We start from the raw sequence: 18,599 nt of genomic DNA, 5'->3' as shown, positions 1-18,599 counted from the left end.
CAAACAGTTAGGTCGCCATGTCTGGTTGTTAGCGCCTCCTGATGGAGTTTGTACTAGTTACCATGTTACTTGAATAAAGATGGTACCCCCCTCAAAAAAAAAAATCAAGGCCCTTATCCAGAACTACTTGGGAGGCCCTAGGAATGAATGTGGGTATATATGCTTAATGGCCAAATCAGGAAATGGGCTCTATCCATCAAACATTCCATTTCCAATCATCAGCTTCCGTATGCGGCCCAACTCCCATCCATATTAGACTGATGGCCTTGCCCCATTGTCTGGTCTGTAGAGGCGCTAAATTATAGCTTAATTTTTTATACGTATTGTTCTTAAATTGGTACCTCGGATACAAAACTTTTGATAGGGTAAGAGCTGTGCAGAAGTCTGATTGTGCGCTGGAGGAGGAAGACGCATGAATGATGTACTTTTCAAATTGAACTGTCATCATTGATTGCCTGAAACTATTCCAAGAGTAAGCATGTCAAGATTAGCATATCCCTTCAGATAATAGGAAACTATTCTTGTTTGGGGTTAAAAACTAAAGAGGCAGATAATAATTACAGGGAGGTAAACTGTGCGAAGACTGTATGTGAAGTACTAGGTATATACCAATAATCTGTTTCTTTCCCAACACGAGAAGTTCCTAAACATAGAAACTATATAAAGGCTTGAACTACCAGGTCAACATCTGCATGCCTACCAAGTCTCCAAGTTGGAGGCCGCACTCAAGAACGAAATGTTGAAGCTCATATATTGCTCCTTAGTATCTTTTGGTCCTCTAATTCCTTTGTAATGGCGACTGGACATCTGAGTGCAAGAATAAAGTCCAAGATGCGTGTCCTCCATGTCGGCGACGGTCATGTAATCATCGACCACTTATTTGTTTGTTGAACTGGAAAGAATCATGTATCTTCAGGATGATAGATCTCCGAAGAGCGAAGATTATAAAAGGGAAAAGTTGAACAATTCTTTTTGCGAACGTGTATTTCATTAAGAGAGAAGAAGAGAAAACAGCAACAGTACACAGATCTCTGAACAATCACAACCATTGGAGGATCAGAGTTTGGGCAAATTATGACCTTTCTTTAACCGACCAAAACAAGCTCTTAATTTACTTGTCAGTTTGTGTGCGCGAGTGAACTGGTACGGTGTGAAATGGGTAGGAATTAGGAAACAAGTCCCTTTTCCCAGATCCGGCTTTGGTTGAGCTCAGCGGTGTGGCCGTCTCGTCGTCACACCTTTTCCGGCTTCCTTGGCTCGTCAGTGCTCACCTTTCTGGGTGCCAACACGATGCAGCATTCCTATCCTGTCCCGGCACATGGATATGCTGCTGAGGTGCACATCCGTGATAATGTGAGTGTGAGGTCACCATGGTTCTTGGAATCAAGGATCGCCGGCCGTCTCGCCGTCGTGCTCTGTACCATGCTAGGAGCAGTAGACCTTGGTATCATGTCAGCAACTGAGCATCGCGCGTGCGTGTGACGATGGACCATGCCGATCGATCTCGACTCCGATAGATATTGATAGATCCTTTAGATTCTGTTCACCGCACGTCGATCTGGCGATGCTTATGATCGTGCTTTTTACTGCTTTTGCAGCAGCTGGGCCTCGATCAGATTCTGAGCCAACGAAAGCGAGACCTGCAGAGTTGAAGGTTTCAGCGCTTACTGGGCAATGGCTACATACATTCACTGATGAGGCTGAAGGCGAAGGAAGATTCAGATCAGAGCAAATAAAGTTGCGATGGTGAGATGAAACTATGGACCAAATTCATTTCGACCACGACTGCAACCTAATAGCACGAAGGGGAATCTATGCTACTACAAGTAGAAGACAGGAAAGGCATTTTCGTGAGTACATATCCTAGTCATGACTGGCCGGCCACCATTTATCGGCGAAGGGGACGTCGATAGAAATAATGGGCACCCTCGACGCAGGTCGCCATTCCGGCGAGGCGGCGACGACGTGTCACTCCTACTCACGGAGCATCACGACTTGCACACTGGTCGCCGGCCGGCTCCTGCAGCTCCGGGAACCATCGCCACCGTGTGCTCTCGAGTCTCTTCGATTAGGATGCGCAATTGCAGGCGGCGGCTATGGTCCCGTAGCGCATGATGATCACATCCCGGCCCTTTTGGAATGCCAGCCATTCGATCTGCGCAATCCGTGCTGGCTTCCTCGCTCGTTCCATCACACGCTCCGGCCAGCCGGGACCTGGCTAGCTGCACTCCTTTCTTAGGTCTACAGCGTTCGTGGGTGTGTCCTCATGTGGATTGTGAAGCGCAGCTCTATCTCCATGGCCGATGCGGCCAGATCTGTAGGGACTACCAGAGATGTTCTCAGGACGAGAACATTATGTTACAAGCACTTAGGATGTTACCGAGTTACCATTTCAAATTTGTACATCTCAAATCAATGTGTCAATGGTGGGCTCAGAACCAAAACATGCTACTATTTATCGACTGATTTCTCTCTTGTTTCTCGTTGTACAAGTTTTAATTGCATCATAAATTTTGTATAATAGTAGACGCTTGTATGCTCTATTGATTCATATTTTTATTTAAATTTTAGATGCACATATAAAGGTATTACCATGTTTTTTTGAAAGATCTTGAATCTTGCGGTTCGGCGTATATTAATAAGGTGAAAAGAATTGACCCTGTTTATAGGTAAACCGGGTCTGAAAACCGTACAAACTGCAACTACGACACCTAACACTACAAACCTATGGCTAACAACCCCAGCCGGTTGGATTGAGACATTAACCCGCGCCGCACCACGCCAACTCAACTCAAGCACACAACAACAGCTGGTTGGATTGGGACATCAACCGGGACTGTCAACTTTGGCAGGTCGGATTGAGACATCTACACGAGCCTCAATGAAAAACTGCACATGATCGGATTGGGACATCGACTCGAGCCTCCACGAACTCTGCCCGGTTGGATTGGGATATCGACACGCGCCAGCACAACCTACACCACGGACTTGAACCTTAAAAAAAAGAAAAGAGAGAAATGCACCCTTTCGGAAGCCGCCATCGCCGAAGAAAGCCTACTTGCTGGAATAGCCTCCTTCAAGAAAAATGCCGAAAATGTCAGTCGATGCCAGCCCAAAATGGGTTGGGTTTTCACCCGCCACATCCTACGGAGAAGATGATGTCCATGTCGTTGGCCTCAGGCAGGAGCCGAGGTCCGTGCAAGAGATGCTTGACGTCGTCTTTAGGAAGGAAATGACGCCAATAGCGCCATCGACGCCGTACCAAGGAGGGGTGGCTTTTCACCTAAATCGTCACCGCGGTGAAAGAAACGGTCGGCGTCATCAGTTCCACCACAATGGTGTTGCTGGTGAGCCTCCACATGGCCCATCACCATGGCGATGCTGGCATAAGCCCAAGCAAACAGTTGCCATCACAAGCCACCACGGCGCTGCCAACACACCGCAGCGCAGGTTCACCAAACCCCACCAGAAGCCAAAGCCAGGGCGTTGCCACGTCAACCACTTCGCAAACACCGACATAGCCCGGCTGGGACGGGCATGCCGCCACCGTGATGGCAGGTCGTGCCAGGTCGCTGTGGCCACCAAGCCATGCAGGCCGCCCCCGCAAAGGTGGACCAAGCAAGCCACGACCACCGGTGCCACCGCCGGACCGCTCCAGCCGAGGCACTGCCGCTGCACCTCGACCATGCACACCCGCACCCACCGGCTGCCGCAGCCGCGAACACTGCCGCCACTGCACCCCAACCGCGTGCCACCACGAGTGGTTGCTGCAGCCGTGCTCCTCCGGCCACCCAGGCCTCTAGCGCCACCGTCTCCACGCTCCTGCCACATGCAAGCACCAGAGCCACTGTCGCCGCTCCCCACTGCACGTCGGCCACTGTAGGCACCGTCACCACCGCGCCCAGGCCGCACCAGACGCTGTTGCCGCGCTAGGCCGCGGGCACCGCCGCCGCCGCGCCCTGTTGCTCCAAGACCCTGGGATAGCAGATCCGACGGCTGAGGGCGCAGATCTAGCCATTCGCGAGGTGGATCCGGTCGTTGGTTGCCGGGGACAGCCGCCGCCGCCATGGACGGGCCAGCCACCAAGAGAGAGTGAGGGGAGGAAAGGAAATAAAGAGGGGAGGTGGAGCCCCACTGCCGCCTTCCTTGCGGCGTCTCGAGCGGTGGCGAGATGGGGGGCAGGGCTGGAAGGCGGCGGCACTTGGGGGAGCGGGTTCCGCCTAAGCCATCCCTAGGAGGAGCGACGTGGGGGAGAAGAAAACTCTTATCGTGTTTGGTAACTCGGTAATACCTAACCTGCTGGTAACACCAAAGATGTTCCGTTTCCTCATGGTCCAACCTGGACCATTTGAGTTGCAGTAAATATGGTGGCACAGATACAAGTGTACTTTTGGTTCTGTTTAGCAGTATTTTTTGAACAGCTTCTACACCCACCTCTTAAGGAGCCATACCAAACTGATGGTAGCATATGGCTCCGCCGGCGAAGCCACTAAATCATATTGACTGGAGCCATTCGGTGGGAAGATCAGTCTTTTTTTCGCGACCGTGCCCAGCCTGGGCACGTTTTTGATTAAGAGGGAGAAAGAAACAAGTTACAAGGAGCCGGTGTCCGAAGATCAGTCTCAGTCGCGATATTACCAATGCAAATCGTTCCACTCATCTGATCCTCGCCGCACGGGATATACAGCCAGCAACGGGCGCTGTAGTACACCATTCCAAACCGATCGTGTCACCGGAAAACGAACCGAGGGCGAGGCGGCGTGGGGGCCAACAAGGCACCAACCTTCCGGGCGGTGCCTCTCGTGGCGCGCGGCGCACCGACGACATCACCGTGCGCCTGCGGCCGGGCCTGCCCCTTGCGAACGTGTGGCGGCCCGCGCTTCAGTCGGCGCGCGCCGAGCAGTTGCATTGCCCGGTTGCGTCGCGAGTGCTGGACCGGAGGCGGCGCGCCACCACACGGGACGGGACGCGCGCGCCTGCAAGTTGCGCGGGGGGCGGCGCCGGCGGAGCGGTCGGGGAACGCGAAAAGGGCCGCGGGAACGGCGACGGGGCGAGCCGCCCTCCGTGCCGTCGCGGTCGAGACAGCGCCGCCATGACAAATCGGGGGTTACCCGTGACGCACAGAAGTAGCCCCGTCCGACTGGGTCTCGTCATCGTCGTCGTCCTGTGTGATCTGCCATGGACGAAACGTGTCCAGGTTGGACCAGCAATGGCAGGGCTCATTGACGCCTACTTGCCTAGGCAGCGGCGTTTTCGCCGTCTCCGATGGGTGTTTTCGTTGTCAGCCGTCCGGCGGCCAGCGCCGGAAACCACACAAAATGTTTCCGTGGGGGCCGGGGAGGGAAATTAAAGCTGCACGGCGCGGTTCTAGAGCGGTCTCGAGCTCTCGGCGGCGGCGGCACGGTGACGCCGACGCCGGTACGGCCGCCGTCGAGCTATCGGCTGTCGGCGAATGGCGTCCGAGGAGATCGAGCTTTCGTGCAACAGGAGCATGCTGTGGACCTGACGGTGCGAGGAGGAAGGAAGCTGCTTCTGCTGGTCCTGGCGGCGTTTGTCTGGTACGGCCGGATCTCAGGTACTGTGCGCTGAGCTTTCCGTTCCCTGGGAGGAGGGTAATCGAGGAGACCTGTTTGGGCTGACGACATGCTGCAGGCTGCATTTGGAGATTGATCATGGTGTAGTACTGTAGTATGTTATAGTACTGTAGTAGCTGGATCATCTCGAGTTCTCAACAAAAACCGGTTTAGTGCTCATGCCCAAATTAAGAATATCAGAAGTGCTTGTACCAAAGAAGATTTTAAGGGCCTAATATTCATTGTATATTAACTTAGTATATACTCCATCCGTCCCACAGATACTGTTCGTTCTGAAAATTTCAGACACAAAACTAACAGTGAAAAATGATCTTATTATCCCTAATTAATTATACCAGTTGTAATTGAAAATTGTTCTGTTTATTTGTTCCGACGATCCTTAATAAATGCAAATGCATTGGAAATAGAAAAATAACATCTACTTAAGTATTTGATTGTCTCTGTAACTTTCTGTATATAAGAAAAGTATAGTAACGCAGAGTCAACTGGCGAAATGAACAGCCACGTCACCTGAATCTAACATGGAGGAGCGAGAAACAAAGAAAGAGAACGAAACGGGCGTGTCGCCGGCGCAAAGCGGGCGGATGCGCGCGCAGGTCCATTCGTTGCGCTGCTGATGCATTCGCTGCTCATTGGCTGTTGGCGACATTATTCGTTGTGTTCGCTGTGTTCGCTTGGCTGTGGCTGGTGGCTGGTGCTGATTTGTTATGAGAGAATAGTACTACTGACTGGCTGGTAGTGGTGGCTGGTGTTGATTTAGGATGAGAGAACAATACTGCTGGCTGGTTGGCTGACAAGCCGAAGACAGCGAATTATTCTTGCTTTAATAGTTTCTTGGTACTACATTACTTTAATTACATGAATCTCATTGCAATCTAAATGAACAGTTTTTGTAGGATAAATTTAGAGGCTAAATGAATAAACGTTGTGGGATGGAGGTAGTATTACAATTGGTTTGAATATTCAGCGATGTTTTTCCAGTGATGATTGACATTTAATTAGTATCTGGATGACCGCCAATTAAGAGATGCCTTTTATCATAAGAGCATGTTGAATCTAAGGTCGATGTTAATGAAATTGCATGGCATTAAATATCATCAATTTTACTGACATGGCAAGAAGAGAGAATGATGAAATTTCATAGGATGTTAAGGAGAGTTCACCAAGAATTCTATTTAGCATAGTTACTTAGTTTTCAGTCTAGATAATTGTACTATGAAATTGTGCACTGAGACTAGCTTAGTGTGATATGATCATAAACACTGGGCGTACCTTGATGATTACGGAGCCTATTTAAATACACCGTACCAAAAGCGATGGAACCACATCAATGTTGAGAGCCTCATGATCAGGAATTGTATCCTTTCGGGATGTAATTTCTCTTCGCGGTGGTGGTGGCGGCGACAAGTAGACACGCTCCACCGCACGTATGTCTAGTCCCTGTACGTTCCTCGTTCCAAAACCGACGAGAAACTTCGAATCCATGCGCATCCGAACCGACCACAAATGCCCTTGATTCGGTGACACTGACAAATCGAACGAATGAAGAAGCAGATAGGATAGGAGCTATACCTAGGCCGCCGTAGCGCGAGGGCATCCATGGAGGATTGGTGGTGCATCGGCGTGCACAAACAGTGGAAGCCTCATCGGCTGGCCGGACTGAAGCTGTCGATCAGTCGTCGACGGCGATGGCCGGCGGATGGATCTCAGAATAATCGAGAGATCGATTAGGGGTCGCTTTGCCGGAAATAGGATGCCCTCCCAGGCCTGCTTTTTCCACTTCTGCAAACAGCGATCACCAGAAGGTTGTCGAATGTTTGCTCGCCGGCCGCCGCCGTCGAACGGCGGCGATGCGCCGGATCGTTTCGACGCTGACGTACCTAGCGGGTTCGATATTCAAATTCCTCTCACCGAGCGATCATCCGGAACGTATGACCTTTAATCTACCGAAAGCCTGAAAGGCGTCAGAAGAAAAAAAATGACCTTTTAATTTTCTGCACAATTGTTGATAGGCACGTTGTAAGGATCAACTTTCTTTTAACAATTCCTCGAAACTACCACGTGTCTGTCAGCAAACATTTAATTAAGAAAAAAGTACGATTTACACTCTTAAACAATTTGAAAAATTCGATTTTAAACGTTCAACTACAAAACCGAATAACATAAACTATCCAAATGTCAAAATCGAGCAAATTTGATCCTTAGGTGGTTTAGAAGGTGGTTTTGTATTTTTTTAAAAAAATAGAAATTCCAATTAAATATTAAAAAAATAAAAACTAATTCATTTTAAATTATATAAAATTACAAGACTAATACCAATTTTTTCCAAAAATATAGCTCTATTTGAATCTTAGTTATTTACAAAGTAATAGGCATAACTACAACGACCAACCAAATAATATGAACATAAAAAATAGATCTGAATAACTTATAAGTTTGTGCCAATAGATAGATTTCATTTTTAGAAAACTTTTGTTACCTTTTCATATTTTTATTTAAAATAAATTGATTATGAACTTTTTAGTCTAAATTTGAATAGTTTTTTATTCTTACAAAATAAAAACTCACCTTCAAAATTACCTAAGGGGTCAAATTTGTCTGGTTTCAACAGTTGGATGGCATATGTTATTCTATTTCGTTGTTGAAGGTTGAAAATCGGATTATGCGATAGTTCGAGGGTGTAAACCGTACATTTTGTTAAAACAAAAATCATTTCAAATAAAACAATTAATTAAAATAGCCCATTTTAGCATATATTATTATTTATCAGAAAAGTTGAACTTGGTACGAATCTATATGAACATCTATTTATGATCATATGAAGTAAGCCGAAGAACACAAATTAGAATAGGAAATGATAAACCTTAGAACCTTCAAATAAGCGGTCATGTGTGCCTACATTGCATACATATAGTCAATGCACTAAACATGAGAACTATCTCAGATTCTCAGTTAGGAAAATAATTGATCCGTGTATAATATGCTCACTATTTCGTCCTCGGCTCTATTTTTTCCTTGCATGAGTTCATCTTAGTTAGACCATACTAATAACACATGGCACGTGGCGTAGCCACCTCGTTACACATTGCATCCTCACGTTGAGATACAAACCCCAACGGTCAATGTGAAATCCTGGACTTTCCTTGAACTCGCAGTCTCGCATAGAAAAAAAAAACACAAAAAAGTCGCCCCAGTAACTTTCTTGACCGTCCGTCTCCACCCCTGAACTTGCATGCCAATAGGCATCGCGGCAGATGAACTGAATCTGGAGCGGTTCAGAAGTGTCAACCGCTGACTCGATCATCAATCTGATGATGTATATGCATCCACGCCGCGTGTGCCAATCAGTAATTCGGCACGCGAGGTCAAACGAGCTCGGACCTGCACAGTCGTCGCCGCGCGCGTGCGTGGACGCACGACACGAACCGAGAGCCCTATCCCAAGAATTACCCAAATTTCCCATCCGGAGACACGAGGTCTTGAAACCGGGGGCGGCAGCTCTGAAGAATCCCAAACCGCCACCAACTTCCTGATCCTGGAGCTCTAGGCACAGCCACACGGGGGCACGCCATTGGCCTGAAACCCGCGGGGGTCGTCGCCTGCGGGAGTCGTCGTTTCCGGCACGGCGGGCCTGGTCGATCGAGCTGTCCCTCTCCGGCGCCGGGGCACGTACGGCTGGCCGTGGCCTGACACTTGGTTGCCCCGCAGCGCGCCACCTGGTGGTGTGTGCTCCAGGCTCCAACCGTCAGCGACAACCTGCAGGCCGCCTCGCCGGCCGTGGCCTCCTCCTCATAACTTCGTAGACGGCGGGTGTGCCAGCAGCGCGCGCGCGTGATCCTCCTCGTAGTTTCTCACCCGATGGCATAAGCGATTACGTTCTCCGTTCTTGACGACGCCGGCCGGCCGGCCGGCGGCAGCACACCTGGCGGTGGTAACAGGCGTACGTGGCGTTGCTTGCGAGACGCGAACACACGGTGTGTGCAGGCCAGGCGTGACTTTTGGCACATGAATTCGAGTAGTTGGACGCTAAGTTTCTTCCGATCGAGCTGTAAGCAGCCTGAGTAAATGGTCGCTCGTCAGCTTACATGTTTGCATGTTTCGCCTGTGACAACGGAGCTTTGGACCCGTCTCACTGTTCACAGCGGCTCAACAAGAACTGATGAGTTCATCGATCGATCAGCCGTGTTTGGAGTTGGAGCCAAAACGCAACAGCCGGGGTTGTGACGGAGTCCAGGTCCTGCTGCCACCGTTCAATCTCTGCCCGTGACCGCTGCGGCGTGGCAGTGCTAATAACGTGACTTGTCGTGGGGATAAGACTGCTACGTGGAGTGGAGTAAACATCGTACTCTCCTAAAACTAACAATATTGTGCAGTAGTAGCTAAAGTAGTTTCCAAAAAGGGAATGAAACCAAAGTGCTTTTCTCAAATTAAGCTAGATATACACGCTGCTCTCGCCGTTTAATTATCTTGCAAATTTTGGCTAGCTACTGTACATCCTTTCATGCATGCCCACCCCCACAGAATGCCAAGTGTCACCTGCCAGTGCATGCACACAGCGTCAAGGAGAACCGTGCACATCTAAGCTCATTCTCAAGGACATGCATATGGAAATAACATGATCAGATACAATGCGTGTATTCTGATCAGATACAAAACGTGCGCATTGCAGAAGTAAGTATTCACGACAAGGCACGTTAGCAGTGTCACGCGGCCCGCGTGGGGATGCAGACGTTGCCACGAGTACATGAAGCCAGCAAAACTTGTGGTTGTTTTCACGGTACAACTTACAAATTAATGAACAACAACGTGACTCCATGGAATGTATATATGGTTAAAAAGTTTGTTTTCTCTTCTTATATATGGTACAAAATATGGATGACACTTCAATACGTGTAAAAACAATCACTACTGCAAAAATGACTCGTAATAACACCCTGATTTTTTTAGTGGCGGGTCAAAATATAACTTGTTGGTACAAATGGAGTGGGGTTATACACGTACAAGGTGGGAAAATGCTGCCACACGAGTGCATGGAGCCAGCAAAACTAGTCATTAATTCACGGTATAGCAAATCGAAGAACAAAGGGTGCGCTACTTTACACGTATTTTTGGATGAAATACCAACAGGTATTGTAATCATCCACACTATGTGCTCTACACAAAAGAGAAAACAATTTTTTTAGCCACATATATTTCATAAAAGTACAGAAAGAAGTCCAGTTTAGGATCCCACTTTACCTCCTTATTAAAGAAAGTAGATTCCATATAGTTATAATCTAATAATTTAAAATACTCTTTCTTACTGTAGCATTACTTTTCCAATGGATCCTAAAAGATACTTCAAAATATAGGTTTGCGCTCTTGAAGAGTAATTCCTTTAATTTATTCATTTTAACTCGATCTACAGTACAAAAGGCATGTTTATATGCATTGAATTAAGGGATGTCATGCAACAGTAAAATGAACTTTAAAACCATGGATGTCTTTGGAGAAATGTGTCTGGAGCCACCTGTCAGGGAGATAGCTGATCAAAACAGATGGGCCAAGAAAACTTTGATTGCCAAATAAGGAATTCATGTTGAAAGGATTGTCTAAATCAAAGTTCCTACTTCATCAATTCACATATCTCCATATGCTGATCGGGGTGGTGAAAAGGACTTGCATACACTCAAACCACATAGGTGGAATGTCACATGCAACTGCAAGAGAAGTTGGGATAAAATAAGAACAGATAAAGAAAAGAAAGAGGGGTGAAGGAGAAGACGAAGGAAATCCATAAATGTTGGGTTGGTTCAAGAAAGATGTGAAATCTATAGCGCAAGCGAGATTTGTTAACTTCTCATACTACCTTGACCTCACCCAAATGTCCACTTAGGTCTCCGCTTAGTCACACCAGGTAAACCTAGGTCCTTTTTGGATGGTGCTAGAGGATGCCATACCCACATTGTAGTCCGACACTTCCTAGCTAACATCTAAATACTATAAATTCCAATTTGAAGACATGAATAAAACAAGTAGAAAGGTTGAAACCTGGGAATTCTGGTAGCCAGAACATCGTGTTACAATCGTTAGTGACCTTCAATGTTTCAAATCCTTGTTGTGGCCTCATATCTTGCATCATGAGCAACTCATCCACTAGTCCTTTTCTTTGACGGACTGAAGTAGGTAGAGATCAAGCAGCGAGGACGATTTGGGGTTAGTGCTGAGGCGGTGCGATTGGAGTAGGGGTGCGGCAAGGGTTGCTTGGGGAGGGGGAGGCGGGGAGGGAGAGACGAGAGGGGAAAGGAGGGAGGGAGGGACCTTGGAGCTAACAATAATTGTGATGGTGTATGAACAATGTGAAGGTATCTAGTGGGAGCAGGTATTTATAAAAGTTATTGGGTGGTAATAGATGGAATCTGCATGACAGATGTTTTCAGGTGGCATGTATGTGGGAAGATGGTTGATTCATTTTGATTTTAATATGCATGGACAGTACTACCCCTGCCAAAAAATTAAAGAAAATAGTACTATTTTAATTAACGAAAATAGTACTATTTGTGTAGTTACTTGATATTCTTCATTTGTCTAGTTATTTTTTCTTGAAAAAATAGTTGCCCCTATGAATACCTCCGAGTGATTGGGCTGACAGATTTTGATATTTAGATTGATAAAGTCAACATAGTCGTCACGTCTTCTAGCACTCAAAGAATATTGCTATTAATTCCAAGAGTATTTCAAAACAAATATACGAGCACATGTGTGCCACCCAGTAGGTAGGTTTCACCACAAAGAACATTACCGTTCAAGATCCAAAATAATAAGACTGATATATAACATATAACAATATAATAAAAAACAATGTAGAAAAAGTTACCTACTACTTCTTCTGTTTCAAATTGATGTTGTTCGTTTGACAAATCTAGATACATGATTTTTGCTACGTATCTAGACATAGTATATATCTAGTTGCATAATAAAAGTTATGTTTCTAAAAATCTTGAAATAATTTATAATTTGGACGAATGCAGTAAAAAGAAAACGCCTCACTGATGCATGGCTCGTTGCCATCTTTGTTTTGCCCGTTTATTTTCCGCCCATCCCCAAAGTTTTTTGAAATTGTAATGAGGAGCCGTCCATTATCGCCATTTTCGTTTCCAACCCTCCCCTTGAGCCCCCCGGTGCTATAAATACCACACATGTGGATCCCTCAACCACCCACCATTTGGAAGAAGATCCTCTCGAGATCGCTTCCCTCGTGTCCCTCTCGCGCCCAACGCCACCGCGCCACCACTGGCGCGAATCACACTCGGATACGAAAGGGAAGCGCAGCGGGGGCACTCGCCGCCCGCGTGATCTCGAGGGGATCACTCCTCCTAGAGGCTGCGGGGTGGGGGGCAAGCTAGCTAGCTAGGCCACATGGCTGCGTTCTTCCTCGCTGTAGCCTGCGCTTGCTACGTGGCCGCGCTCGCCGTGCTGGTGCTGCTCGGCGCGAGCAGGCGCCGGAGGGGCGGTGCCCGCCGGAGCGGAGGCCCAGCGCAGGGGCTCAAGCTGCCCCCGGGCTCCCTGGGCCTGCCGTACCTCGGCGAGACCCTGCAGCTCTACTCCCAGAACCCCAAGATCTTCTTCGCCGCCAGGCTGAAGAGGTAACTGCTGCCCGGCCGGCCGGCCGGCCGGTTGCTAGCCGCCGCCATTGCCGGAAACTCCGTGAGCTGCGAATGCGTGTGACGAGCTGGCTGGCTGATTTCTCTGCCCGCGCGCGCCATGCCCGCAGGTACGGCGAGGTCTTCAAGACGCACGTGCTGGGCTGCCCGTGCGTGGTCCTGGCGACCCCGGAGGCGGTGCGCATGGTGCTCGTGTCCCGGGCGCACCTCTTCAAGCCAACCTACCCGCCGAGCAAGGAGCGCATGATCGGGCCCCAGGCGCTCTTCTTCCACCAGGGCGACTACCACCTCCGCGTGCGCCGCGCCGTGCAGGGCTGGCTCGGCCCCGACGCGCTCCGCGCCCTGGTGCCCGACGTCGAGGCCGCCGTGGCGTCCACGCTGCGCTGGTGGGAAGGCCGCGAGGCGAGCACCTTCCACACCATGAAGAGGGTGAGTGCCGGCCGCCGCGGTGCCGACGAGCAGACACCCGTCCGGCGACCGGGACCGCCGGATGCGTGTGCCGGCGGCCTCCGTTCCTCTTCCATTGTACGGTTGTGCTGGCTGCCCGGGCGTGGCGTGGTACGTGTCCAGCTAACTTGGTGCTCTCCCTGGGCCTTTTGTGGCTTCTCTTTCAGCTCACGTTCGACGTCGGCGTCGTCACCATCTTCGGCCGGCGGATGGCCGAGCACGTGAAGGAGGAGCTGAGGAGGAACTACTTCACCGTGGAGAGAGGCTACAACAGCTTCCCCATCCCCGTTGTCCCCTGGACCCGCTACAGCCAGGCCATCAAGGTACGAAGGCGACACTTCGATCTTTCTTCTTGAAATCAATGGCGCTTGGTCGATTCCCTTCCTTCTCCACATTGTCACCACCAAACCAATCGACCTGCTATGTCCGGTCGGCGCGCGTGGACGCAGGCGCGGCAGCGGCTGGGCGCGATCCTGGGCGGCATCCTGTCGGAGCGGCGGGCGCGGGACGACGACCCGGGCGACGACCTTCTGGGCACCCTCATGCGGTACCGCGACGGCGGCGGCGCGGCGCTCTCGGACGACCAGGTCGCCGACAACGTCCTTGGCGTGCTGTTCGCGGCGCAGGACACGACGGCCAGCGTCCTCACCTGGATCCTCAAGTTCCTCCACGACAACCCCAAGATTCTGGAAGCCGTCAAGGTGAGCGCTCGCCGCGCCGACCGGCCGCGCGAGACCTCCCGCAGTCCCGCTGCCATTCTCCTTCCCACTTGGCACAGTACAAATCGCCCGCCGGTGTTCGGTTCTAACGCCGTCGCCGCCGCCGTGTCTGGCCCTTCTCTTTCTCTCCCGGCCCGGCCGGCGGCGTGTCGATCGCAGGCGGAGCAGATGGTGGCCTACGAGGAGAACGACGGCGGGAGGCTGCCGCTGACGTGGGCGCAGACGAAGAGGATGCCGATGACGCAGCTGGTAAGCGTGCGCCCGTGACGTGCACACCGCCGCTGCCGGCGCTGCAGTGCACGCGTCTCTGCCGTCGCCGCAGAGGAGTGGCGCCGCGCTCCCGTTTGGAACCTTGCTCGTGTCAACTTGAGCTGCTAATAGCTTGCTTCCAGTAGGTGTTCGCTCGTCCTAGCTAGCTGCCTTTTTTGTCGTAACTCGTGGAACCTGTTTCGGTGGAGCCAGGTGATCTTGGAGAGCCTGAGGTTGGCGAGCATCATCACCTTCACGTTCAGGGAGGCCGTCGAGGACGTGGATTACGAAGGTACGTGCACGTACACCAGCACGATGGAAAATGACACACGTGTAGAACATGGACCCCGTTTTTTTAGAGAGAGAAAAAAGTTTGGGAAGAAAGCTCACGTTTTTACGAAAAATAATCATGCGAGATGAGGGTGGTGGTGGTAGAATCTTGCATAAGCATACTCTGTAACATTCTATAAAGGGATAGATGGCTGACAGAACTCTCAAGGGATTAGTGAAAGAAATTCCCAACAAACACATCCACAGACCATACATCAGTAGGTGCTGTCGAGTCAAGTCCACCTCAGCACACTCCAGCCATGGAGATCCAACAGGCTTTATCGCCCGTCTCACAAATAATCCTCAGAGCATTAAAGAGGTAGAGCCACTAGTCTTCACAACACCAACACCAAAGGAGAATTCCTAAAAAAAAAACCCTCCAAAGTAGACATTTTTCTGAGGCTGCCGTTTGTATGAACACGGGCGCACCCCAGCGTCGACTTCGGCTGCCTGCCCAGTGCCCACGCGGGGACGGTCCGTCGTTCACCTCAGAACGCGGCGGCGCGCCCACGCCCTCTCGTTCGGATTATTGATCACCGACGGACGATCGGCCACCGGGCAGGCCGCCGCCGCCTCCGCTGCCCTTCCCGGACGGCACCGGCGGCCGCTGCTCCACTCCGTCCCTGCAGGTAGCATTACTGCAGGAGCAGGAGTCAATGCGACAGTGAGAGCGGCCGGCGGCCATGACGTGCCGCGTGCGTGGGGTTCGGTTCGGGGGACATGGTTACGAGCGTTAAGTTGCGGCGATTAAACCCTAAAAGCTAGAGGCTCGATGAAGCTGTCGCGCTTCGGCCTCTGGATTTGCTCCTCCGACTGCCACCGGACTGACGATGGGTTGGTTGTTTTGGTTGCAGGGTTCCTGATCCCCAAGGGGTGGAAGGTGATGCCGCTGTTCGGGAGCATCCACCACAGCCCGGAGTTCTTCCAGGATCCGCAGACCTTCGACCCGTCCCGGTTCATGGTAACGGGGCCTGTCTACTCCTACTACTGTTGCTTGCATCGCATAGCTTTGACATGAACGTTACATGAGCGTCCATCGACGACAACGGTCAGTTGGGTTGCAGTGCAGCTATTGCTATCATCAGCTGTTCCTATCAGACGGCCGAAGTCAAGGACAGCAATTACTTTCACTACCGGCTGCACAGTCATTGTTGACTCTCAGGACTGGAGTAGTGCAGCAGGAGACCCGTTAAACGGTGGCTGGCCAATCACCCGGCCTGGCCTGCTGCTGAGGGAGAGAACTCCCCAGCGACACCTCTAGCTAGCATCCATCCTTGCTGCCTGCTGGAACATGTTGTTCGTGCACAGCGCAGTGGCAGGCCACACGACAAGCGTTACTCACCAACACGCGCCCAGCACTTGTTGGCGCGGCACACTAGCTACAAAGTCTAGAATAGAGTGCGAGAGACAACAAGTTCAGAGTCGGCAGCAGACAAAACTCTAACCTTGCTTTGGAGCATTGCCAGCGTCCGTCCCCCTGGGATCCGGCGGCGAATCATTTGTTGTACTGACCCGCGCGTCCCGTTGGCAGGTGGCGCCCAGGCCCGGCACGTTCCTGCCGTTCGGGAGCGGCGTGCACGCGTGCCCCGGCAACGACCTGGCCAAGCTCGAGATGGTCGTCCTCGTCCACCGCCTCGTCACCAACTACAGGTACGTGTCACGCCCGCCGCCCTCACACCCCCGGCCGGCGGGGACCCGGCCGCCGGCCGTGGGGAAGCCCACCGGGATCCGCCATGTGTGCGCCCTCGGCGCGCTCCCTCGTGCGGTCCCGACCCGGACCCCGCGCCCGGCTGCCGAATCCGCCGTGCGCCGCGTCACTTTCCACGCATTTTCCTCGTACTCCTCGGCATTTTTTCTTCTTCTTTTGGTTCTCCCACTTGTGTCATGCATGGCGTGATTGCTTGGGCAGGTGGCAGGTGATCGGGTCGAGCGACGACGTGACCTACAGCCCCTTCCCCGTGCCGAAGGGCGGCCTCAGGGCGAGGCTGCTGCGGGCGACGACCGGCGGCGGCGGCGCGGAGGAGGGCGGCCGCCGCGCGCCGGCCGGGCCGCCGCTGCCTTCTGGAGGATCGGTCGGTGGTCTCCTTCCTGGTGGCGCTGCTGGCTCCTCGGACCAAGCAGCAGCAGCAGCATCCAGGGTCGTGGCAAGCTAGCTAGCTACCCTTTCGCAGTTCCTTTCCGTGTCGGATGCTGATCGACTACTACTGGTGGTCGTACCCGGAATGCATGTGCTCGACCAGTTAACAAAATAGCCGGTCAATCATTGGGAGGATGACTGTATCATCAGTGTCGCCGTGTCAGTAGTAGAGGACACCGTGTGGTCCGGCCGTCCGGTAGCGTCACGCCCGGGCGAACGAGTCCCCGGCCGGGCGCCCACCCAGCTTGGCATGCTCTGTGTTAGAGTCTAGAAACAACACTGTGTACGGATCGAGCGGGATTTCTTTCTCTTTTCTATGATCTGAGTTCAAGATAAACCTAGAACTACAACAATAGCGTAGAGAAAAGAGATAGAGGAGCGGAGTAGAGGACCTTCAGAGCCTGCAGTAGAGTTAGATCCGGCCATCACGGGTTCGCTGATGCAGATCCGCTCAAAGGCGGCGACGATTGGAGCAGTGTAGTCGATGCCGGAGCGAACGGCGTCGTGGACGATGGCGGCGATGAAAGCGGCGGAGGTGGGGCTTCCCGCTGCTCCAGCACTCCCCCTAGATCGGCTAGGGTTTAGGATGTGGGAAAAGGGTACTGGCGGCGCGACGAACTTCGTTGTGCGTGCCCCGGCCCCTTCACCCCTTTTATTCTAGCGCTGTGCAGCGGGGGCCCACCAACCATTAAGGGTTGGGCGCCCCCGATCAGGGCGCGGATTAGGGGGCCTAATAGGCCGTTGGGTCTATTAGGAAAGAGATCACTCCAACATTCTCCCCCTTGATCTCACTTTGTTCTTTTAACTTTATACCTTTACTTGAAACTTTTTCTTTAATTGTTCCATCACAGATTAATGAATAGAGCATGCTTTATCATCACGGTCCAAGGCCGATAGACTCAACAGCTACCACATACATCACTGTTTTTGAAACAAAATTCTTTATCTTTTGGGCCCTTTTTATTCTCCAGAAATCACAGGCTTTCCCTTAAACCCATGCCGGCTATGTGTTCCATGAACACATTGGGTGGTAAGCCTTTAGTGAGCGGATCCGCAAGCATTTTCTTTGTACTTATATGCTCGAGTGTAATAGAGTGATTCTGGATTTTCTCTTTCACAACATAAAACTTTATGTCAATGTGTTTGGCAGCACCACTTGACTTATTGTTGTGAGCATAAAACACTGCTGGTTCATTGTCGCAGTACATTCTGAGTGGTCTTTGAATGCTGTCTACCACTCTTAAACCGGGTATAAATTTCTTTAACCATTCAACCTGCCCCGAAGCCTCATAACATGCTACAAATTCAGCGTACATCGTCGATGATGCAGTGACGCTTTGTTTGGAGCTTTTCCACGATATAGCTCCTCCTGCGAGTGTGAACACATAACCGGACGTGGACTTTCGGTCATCGATGTCCCCCGCAAAATCTGCATCTGAGTACCCTTCTATCTCTAGGGAGTCGGATTTTCTGTATGTTA

At 51.1% G+C, this 18,599-nt stretch overlaps 1 protein-coding gene across 1 annotated transcript; it reads left to right on the top strand.

Moving 5' to 3' along the window:
• The first annotated feature begins 12,808 nt into the window (after window positions 1-12,808).
• LOC120677234 (abscisic acid 8'-hydroxylase 3-like) lies at window positions 12,809-17,371 on the top strand. The gene is made up of 9 exons (XM_039958381.1): window positions 12,809-13,219; window positions 13,348-13,666; window positions 13,852-14,007; window positions 14,134-14,385; window positions 14,563-14,652; window positions 14,866-14,944; window positions 15,837-15,943; window positions 16,514-16,632; window positions 16,892-17,371. The coding sequence occupies exons 1-9, from the start codon at window positions 12,993-12,995 to the stop codon at window positions 17,133-17,135; spliced, it is 1,593 nt and encodes a 530-aa protein (XP_039814315.1). The 5' UTR covers window positions 12,809-12,992; the 3' UTR covers window positions 17,136-17,371.
• The last annotated feature ends 1,228 nt before the right edge of the window (window positions 17,372-18,599 follow it).

This window comes from Panicum virgatum, chromosome 6N (assembly GCF_016808335.1).
Source record: "Panicum virgatum strain AP13 chromosome 6N, P.virgatum_v5, whole genome shotgun sequence".
Classification (NCBI taxonomy): Eukaryota; Viridiplantae; Streptophyta; class Magnoliopsida; order Poales; family Poaceae; genus Panicum; species Panicum virgatum.
The sequence above is the reverse complement of the archived record's forward strand: the minus strand, read 5'-3'. Positions and strand labels throughout refer to the sequence as shown.